The 8,584-nt window shown below is 40.6% G+C and overlaps 1 protein-coding gene across 1 annotated transcript in view; it reads left to right on the top strand.

Moving 5' to 3' along the window:
- The first annotated feature begins 1,161 nt into the window (after positions 1 to 1,161).
- Positions 1,162 to 8,584, top strand: part of Mgam (maltase-glucoamylase) — a 129,116-nt gene continuing 121,693 nt past the window's right edge. The window contains exon 1 of the mRNA XM_029534874.1: positions 1,162 to 1,195. Coding sequence (XP_029390734.1) covers positions 1,190 to 1,195 — 6 coding nt within the window. The 5' untranslated portion in view covers positions 1,162 to 1,189. The remainder of the gene's footprint in view (positions 1,196 to 8,584) is intronic.

An 8,584-nucleotide genomic window follows, 5' to 3' on the forward strand; every position in this document is an offset into this window, starting at 1 on the left:
AGAAAATTGGACATAGTACTACCGGAGGACCCAGCAATACCTCTTCTGGGCATATACCCAGAAGATCTTCCAACTGGTAATAAGGACACAGGCTCTGCTTCTTACAAGTCCCATGACTTCCTTTCAGAGCACAATGGCGTCCCTTACTGGACAAATGATATCCTAGCCACAGCAGATGTCTGAATTGTCTTATTCCTGCTGCTTTTTGTTTATCTTTTCAATTTTCCTTGGGACAAACTCGTACTTAGTTAAACTCATGACGTTCTGTTTCCCAGCAGTGTGACAGGACCCACAGACCTACTGTCCAGCAAGACCATGCATATATTTCATATCTCCAATCCAAATGTCTGGGTGGAGAATCTGCTTAGGAAGTTTGAATTATCTGTTTCGTGCTGGTTGTTTGGGTTGTGATGATACAGTTAGGGTTATGTTGAGCTGCCCTTGCAGGAATGGACTGTTCAGGGCTGGGAGTGTGTACATCTCAGTAGGGTGAAGAAGCCACAGAGAAAATGATGTGAGTTTTCATATAAGGCCTGAGTTGGAGGGAGGAAGCCATCTCTGGATACTGAGTAGAATCTGATAACAGATAGAATTCACGGGTTTATGTTCTGGAGACCTGGTAACAAATGAATGTTGAATTTGTTGAATGCAAAGACAAACTTTTAATCCGAAAGGCCCTTTTCTAGATTTAGTGACTGTAGACTCTTGGATTAATAGGTTAAAATCGGGGCGGCGGGTGTGGCACAGAGTGACCTTTAGCAAAGGCCTTTTCCTCTTTCCTCATTTATTGATAGGGTTTAAAATACCTTGTCCCACGGGTCTCTCGTTATCTAATAGATGATGCAGATTAAATGTCCTGAAAGCTGCAAGGTATCGTGTACAGATGCAGAGTTTTATTATGAACACGTGAGTATTGGTTAACGTATTATTGTAATGCCTCTCTCCTTGATTCCTGCTTGCACATTGCTCTTATCTGTGCCCAGGGGTGGGGAATGTGCCCAGGGGCAGTATAAAATGGTGGAACAGTAGGCATTTCACAACACGAGGAAATTCTGCAACCCTCTCTGTGTGGTGTTTAGATCCTCACCTTCCTCTAACACTTCTGGGCAGGGAAGACCGCTTCTCGCTTTAATTCCTTTTCTCCTCGTCCAGGTGGTGTGCGATGTGACTGGCTCAGCTTCCACGAGGAATGAAGGTAGGGAAAGATCTCAGACTTAATAAAGAGAAACGGTGGCTATTGCATGGAAGATGGAGTGGGTTTGAGCACGTGTGTGTGTGTGTATCTGTCAGGGGTGGTATGGGTTGGGATGGGTGTGGTATCTGGCTTGATTTCTTCCACTATCCTGTAGAATTATCTTAGTCTGTGATATAATGATTCTCATCCATGCATCTATTCCAGTTTTCAGTGAGGGGAAAGGTTCCTCCCCCCACCTTTTTAAGCTCGGGTTAATGGGGGGTATTTGGAGGCTAACAAATTGGAAAAAAACAGCTCTGGGTTGAGCTGTTTATAGGAGATTGGAACCCAGGGCCATGCACATGATATTTACTCTATCACTGAGTTAGATCCATTAGTTATTGGTTTCATGAGACAGGGTTTCACTATATAGCCTTGGCTGGCCACAAGCTTGTGATCTTTTGCCTCTTCTTCCTGAGTACTGGGATTACGGGTGTGTGCCACAGGAAGACTGGAGAAAAACAGTTCTTAATAGAATTCAGCTTAGATACTTCTTAGTGATATTTTACCTTAACAACAACAACAACAACAACAACTACTACTACTAATAGTATAAGAGGGCTGGGAAATTGACATTCCATATCAGCTAATAATTATCTCAGGTTTGGTCAAAAACTTGTGCTTATATTACAACCCATAATTTATAGGTGAGAAAATTGAGTTTCAGAAATGCACAGTGACTGATTGAGATATGCAGAGAATATAGAGACCATTTGCAAGGCTCATTTCATTTCAAATCCCATGATTTTTATGACACAACGTGCCACCTGGAGACTTCTAAACAGTCATTTAGTGATGTAACACTGAATTACTCTTCGACAAATTATTTGCTTTTATTTAAATGCTGTACTCCACAGCTTCAGACTGAAGGAATGGCTTCAGATGTGTGTCAGTCACCCTCAGCCCATAGCTGGTAGACCGTATACTGGTGAGAAGAGTATTTATATAAACCAGCTTTATGCTGCAAGGAGGAGAAAGAATACAGAATGGGCTTTCCTGGCTCTCTGGGCTCTTTATCAGATTAAGCCCTCTTAGGGCTTTGTCTGTGATGGAGAGGTGTAAGAAACTCATCCAACAGAGCCTCAATGGGTACCCAGGGGTCTGCTATGCACTGAAGGAAATCCTTGTGGAAAAGGAGATATGAGAAAAGCAACAAGAACGTGTGCTTGCTATGATGACATCATAGCATTTAACATAATCATATATCACATAACATATAATTATGTTAAATGGTTACATGAACCCTCTTACTTCTTTCTCATAGTCTTTAACATTTTCCCAATTGACATACCTTGCACATCTTCCAGGGTTCCTCATCCAGATACATTTGCACTACTGGGAACCATGGGAGACAGAGAGGTCATATTTTGAATTAAATACTAAAACGTTTGTTGTGTTACATGGTTGGGCAAGGTTTTGTAGGTGCTTCACGTTTCTCATCTTGAGGGATAAGAGTACCCACTTTATAGTATGAGGAAGAAATGGAGAAAATATTTGAGTCATTTAGTATAATACGGGCTATAGGGATCCCTCTATCAGTGTTGAATTCTGATGGTGCCTCATTTACAGTACACAAAAGCTATACATTGAATTTCACTGTATAGAGAAGAGGGTTATTCCTATAGTTTCTGTCACTGCAAGTGGAGAATAGCCAAGGGGCCAATGATTGGTTTAGATGTGGGAATCTGATCGGTGAGTACATATCATGTATGTTCTTCTGTGATTGGGTTACCTCACTCAGGATGATCTCCTCTAGATCCATCCATTTGCCTAAGAATTTCATAAATTCATTGTTTTTAATAGCTGAGCAGTACTCCATTGTGTAAATGTACCACATTTTCTGTATCCATTCCTCTGTTGAGGGACATCTGGGTTCTTTCCAGCTTCTGGCTATTATAAATAAAGCTTCTATGAACATAGTGGACCATGTGTCCTTATTACAAGTTGGAAGAACCACTCAGAATGGTGGCCCAAGGGGTGAGAAACTGTCCTATCCTGTTACATATGCCTTACAGTTAAAGATCTTTATAGCTCTTGATGAGTCATGTTTTCATGACACCTCTAAAGCTAAGGCTAGGTCACTCAGCAGAAAAAGACTCAAAACATCCTATTACTTGTTCCTTGGACCTGTCTGAGTTGTCTTTTAAATCAAGAGCTTGGAGCAGAGTTTTCTAAATCTTACTAATCAGACAAAGTCACACATGCCAATATTAAGTGTAAGCCTGGTATGAAATAGATGCTCCATCTTTTTCTTACTGTGTTCTTAATCATAAGTTATGCTTGACAGAGAGGTTGACACAGTCAAAGAGGAAGCCCATATCTTGGCAGAGCATCAGTCTCACAATAATTGTAACATCAACTTCTACCTGCCTTGCTTTATTTTATAAATTTTGGCTAGGTACCACTTTTTTTCGTTTTTTTTTAAATTATTATTTTCTTTATTTACATTTCAAATGCTATCCCGAAAGTTCCCTATTCCCCCCCCCCCCGCCCCTACTCCCCTACCCACCCACTCCCACTACTTGGCCCTGGCTTTCCCCTGTGCTGGGTCATATAAAGTTTGCAAGACCAAGGGGCCTCTCTTCCCAGTGATGGCCGATTAGTCCATCTTCTGCTACATACCACTTTTTATCACCTTTTAAGTTAAGGAAACAGACTTACTTACCAAAGTTCTGCTTTAGCAAGCAGACCTGAGCTTTGAACTCAGAGATCTAGACCTTGGCTCCTGTTTTGGTCAGCAACAAAACAAACCTCACAACATTCCTGGGGCCTTGGTTTCCTCATCTATAATAGGAGGGACCTATATTTGTATAATGTTACTGGGATATTATTCTAGCATCCATTCCACTCTTCAGTAATTGTGTTCTATGTGAAATAAATTCACATGGGACATTCAGAGCGTAGTGTATGTGACACAGTAAAGTAAGGTACTCTTGAAGGATGAGTGATAATGGCTAAAGGGACCATTGTGGAATAAAGTGCTCCCAATATGAGGATGATACTTAGGGAGACAATTGTGTAGGCCACACTTTCCAGGGATGAGAATGGCCAATAGTCAGTCAAAGGCAGCATAGTCTACACTCCTTGTGTTTATAAAGCTCTACCTCCTGAAGTCTTTGGAATAGAAGGCTCATTAGCTGTTGGTCTGTTGGTTCTCTGTTGAAAGTTGATTCCTGACAAGATTTTTCACGATAAATGGTGATATGGGAAACTGAAGGATAATGAACTGAGTTTATAAAAAAGATAAAAATGATTCCATTTTGATTGTTCCAGGCTGTTAGGATGCCACCAGGATGAGAGATGGTAACATTTGCTTGGATTGTTGATATAGCTCATAATCATGATTTTTTTTTTGTCTCAATATTTCCTGACTCTTTAGTGGTTCACCCAAGCAGATCAGTGTAAGGGGTGATTAAGCAGGGCCTTTAAAATGGAGCTTAGTTAAAAAAAAAAGCTTTAAACTTTTAAATTTTCAGTATGTCATAGATTAACCCAATCACAAAAGAACCCACACAATATACACTCACTAATAAGTGGATATTAGCCCAAAAGCTCGGAATATCCAAGATACAATTTACAGAGACCACATGAACCTCAAGAAGAAGGAAGAACAAAGTGTGGGTCCTTCAGTCATACAGAGACAAAGTGTGCAGCAGAGACTGAAGGAAAGGCCATTCAGAGACTGGCCCGCCTGGAGATCCATCCCATATAGTCATCAAACCCAGACACTATTGTGGATGCCAAGAAGTGCATGGTGATAGGAGCCCGATATAGTTATTTCCTGAGAGGCTCTGCCAGAGCCTGACATATGCAGAGGTGGATGCTCACAGTCATTGAACTGATCACAAGCTCCCCAGTGGAGGAGTTAGAGGAAAGACTGAAGGAGCTGAAGGGGTTTGCAACCCATAAGAAAAACCACAATATCAACCAACCAGAGCTCCCAGGTTTTAAACCACCAAACAAGAAGTGCACAGGGAGGGACCCATGACTCCAGCTGTATTTGTAGCAGAGGATGGCCTTGTCTGGCATCAATGGGAGAAGTGGCCCTTGTTCCAGTGGAGGCTGGAGGTCCCAGTATAGGGGAATGTGAAGGTGGGGAGGCAGGAGTTATTGGATAGGTTTATACCCTCACAGAAGCAGGAGGAGGGGGAATTGAATAGGGGGTTCCTGGGGAGTAAATCTGGAAAGGGGATAACTTTGAAATGTAAATAAATAAAATATCCAATAAAATGAATTATAAAAACTAAATAAATTACTAGAGAATAAAATAAAAAAAAGGGTTAAAAATAAAATCCACACTTAGAAATCATTAAGATCAATAGGCATCAAATTACTCAGATATATTTTCATAAAAGCCTTCCTATACATCTTTGATTTTGCTCTTATTTCTTCAAGGACTGGTATCCCAGGTTTATGAACTACATGTGAGGCAGTCATTGCGGAGGACTCTGCCCTGCCTAGAGAAAACATACTCAGTGATAAAGGAGGCTTCTGAACCTATAATCTCGAGACATAAACAAGAGAACTCAGTGAACTTGGAAGGGGGAAATAATTACATACTCTTTGTTAATTCCTAATTGAGATTTAGCATTTCTTTTCAGTACAAATGCTGGCTGCAAACCACAGTAGTATTAAGCCGTACTTGTGACTTTGGTCCAAGAGGTTATATTACTTCATATGGTTAAGATAATATTGAGAGATTGCTAATACTTAATACTACTTTGAAATACCAATATGCCTATTGTTCTATCATTAGTCAAAATATCATTAATTAAAATTGTTACTGCAATTAAAATTCATTATAAGTAGTTTTCTTTGTATACCTTTTGTATATTTTACCTATACATTTAAAAACAGCTCTAAGCATATCCAGATATGAGGTTGCAAAAAGGTATCCATAGCAAAAAACAATCTTAAGAACATTTTCGTGGTCTTAAGGTCAAAGTACTTTGATAACATTTTCAAGACAATTTTCTTCCATCACAAATGAGCAGACCAGTGAGTAATTATTGCCAATGAGTTCCTGAGAAGTTGATAATCTCTGAGAGAAACCAGAGTTATTATAGGATTCCAAACCATTTATTTTTCTTTCTCTTTTACTGTCTACATATTTAGTTAACTTTGTTATTTTAACAGACACCTCAAAGGTTCTGAAGGCTAAATAAACTCATAAAGGAGGAAAAAAAAAATGGGTTACGGTCTTGACTTCTTGACCTAAGGTCTTAGAGATTTTCTCCATAGAGCAGTGGTTCTCAACCTTCCTAATGCTGCAATCTTTTAATACAGTTCCTCATGTTGTAAAGACATCCAATCATAAAATTATTTTTTGTTGCTACTGTTATGAAACATAATATAAATACCTGTGTTTTCTGAAGTTCTTTTGTGATCTCTATGAAAAGATAATTTGACACCTCCCCTCTCCCCATACAAAGGGGTTGTCACCCACAGGTAGAGAATGGTTGCCTTAGAGGAAGATTGGTTACTAATTAACTTACAGTCCTGGTCTGGGAAATGAAAGCTTGCTTGTGATTTGCATTCAAAGGTCATTTACATTTTCCCCCGATTGGCCAGAAAGCAGTCACCAGCCCTTGGATTGCTTTCTGTGTCTTGCTCTCCTCAGCCTTTATTTCTAGGGCATTCTTCAGAGCCACTGGGAGCAGCTGCAGCAGACAATGAGGTTTGTCTATGAATGGCATATTCCTTTGTGGCTTCAGACTTGTGTGCAAGTGTGTGTGTACAGGTTGGCATGAATTAGTGTCAACCTTCTTTGGTCAAAGAGCCTTTGATACTTTGGACAAAACAAACAACCACCCAAATTATGCAAGCACACTCTTAAAATTTAACTCACTCATTTTTTCCCCTCTGGGGAATGCCTGTATTTCATGTGTGTTTACGGATGTATTCCTCTGGATCCATGCAGGATCTGTAAGGCTGATTATAGATAAATCTATGTACTTGTGTATGACGGTGTTGAAATGTGAAGAATAGTATCTGGAGTGAGATAGCAGACAGAAATTCAGATTCTTCGAACAACTTAGGAGAGATGAAGAAAAGGAGAACGATTGGGGGTGAGTGTGCAGCTTGGTGGGCCAGTCATTTCTGAAAGGGTATGGAGCGGTGGCCAAGGAATGGTAATTAAAGTATCTGTGACAGGCAGGACAAGGGAGGTGCTACCGATTATTGGTTTGGTGGCTTTATTGATTGTAAACAAAATTGTTTTAGTGAAGATGCCAAGGAGCTGTGACTATGTGTATAGTGATATCCAGAGGAATATGTGAGGTAGGAGTTAGGAGAGATCTCAGGTGGAATTATAGGGAAGTCACAAAGGGAATCGTGTATATTTAGACTAGCAGTTCTATGCCACACAGAATGGAAGTGCCCAGGGCAAGAGGAGGAGGCAAGGGATTGTTACTGGCTTCTTCCTGGTGACAGTTAATAGTTACTAAGTTGCTAAGGCCTATCTAGACAGTGGGCATGTCTTTTCTGATTGGCCACAGAAGGCAGAAGGTGTAACTACTGGGAAAAGGAAAAAGACTAACTCCATGTTTTCACTGGAAAAGCTGCTAGGGTGTTCCCTGTGCTAGTATGAACAGTGGGTCCAGTGTGCTCTGGGGAACTCCTGATCTCTAACTGTTGTTCTAGTGTCACAGTACAGGACAGAGAGGACTTATGGGACCTTGGGTGCTACAAGGAGTGGTTCTTGGTCTGCTGTTCTGGGGAAGGTGCCTGAAGGAAGTGGAATGACATTTTCTCAAATGCCCTGAATTCAAGAAAGCCTATCACCATTTCACTCAAACTGATACCCCTGGCTTTAAACAGTCACTTCCTCACACTGGAGTTTTAATGAACTCTTGAGTTACATCACAGAGTATTCATAGGCATGGAACACTAAGAAGGAGAGGGACCTAGAAGAAGTAATTTCCAAGTAAACTTGGTTCAGACCATAATGGTGGGGGTGGTAAGGAAGAGAAAGCCTTGTGTACGTTGGCTTGAAATAACAGGATACAGCCTCTTCAAAGAATGCTGAAAAACTGAGGTGGAGTGTTAAGTGTTCCACCCCCCACCCCTGAGATCACACACCTGGGCAGGATTAGATTTCTTCACTTAGCTAATTTTCCTCTTTCTATTCTCAAGTAGCCAGGAGATCCCAGGAAAACTTGCTAAATATTGCTGAGCACCTCTGTGAAATAATCATGTTTGTTGGAACTTTCTAAGCAACTCTTTCTAGTTCTCTAGAAAGCTTTTTACTAGATCTCTTCTCTTCTCTTCTCTTCTCTTCTCTTCTCTTCTCTTCTCTTCTCTTCTCTTCTCTTCTCTTCTCTTCTCTTCTCTTCTCTTCTCTTCTCTTCT

The sequence above is a fragment of the Mus pahari genome, chromosome 2, assembly GCF_900095145.1.
Source record: "Mus pahari chromosome 2, PAHARI_EIJ_v1.1, whole genome shotgun sequence".
Taxonomy (NCBI): Eukaryota; Metazoa; Chordata; class Mammalia; order Rodentia; family Muridae; genus Mus; species Mus pahari.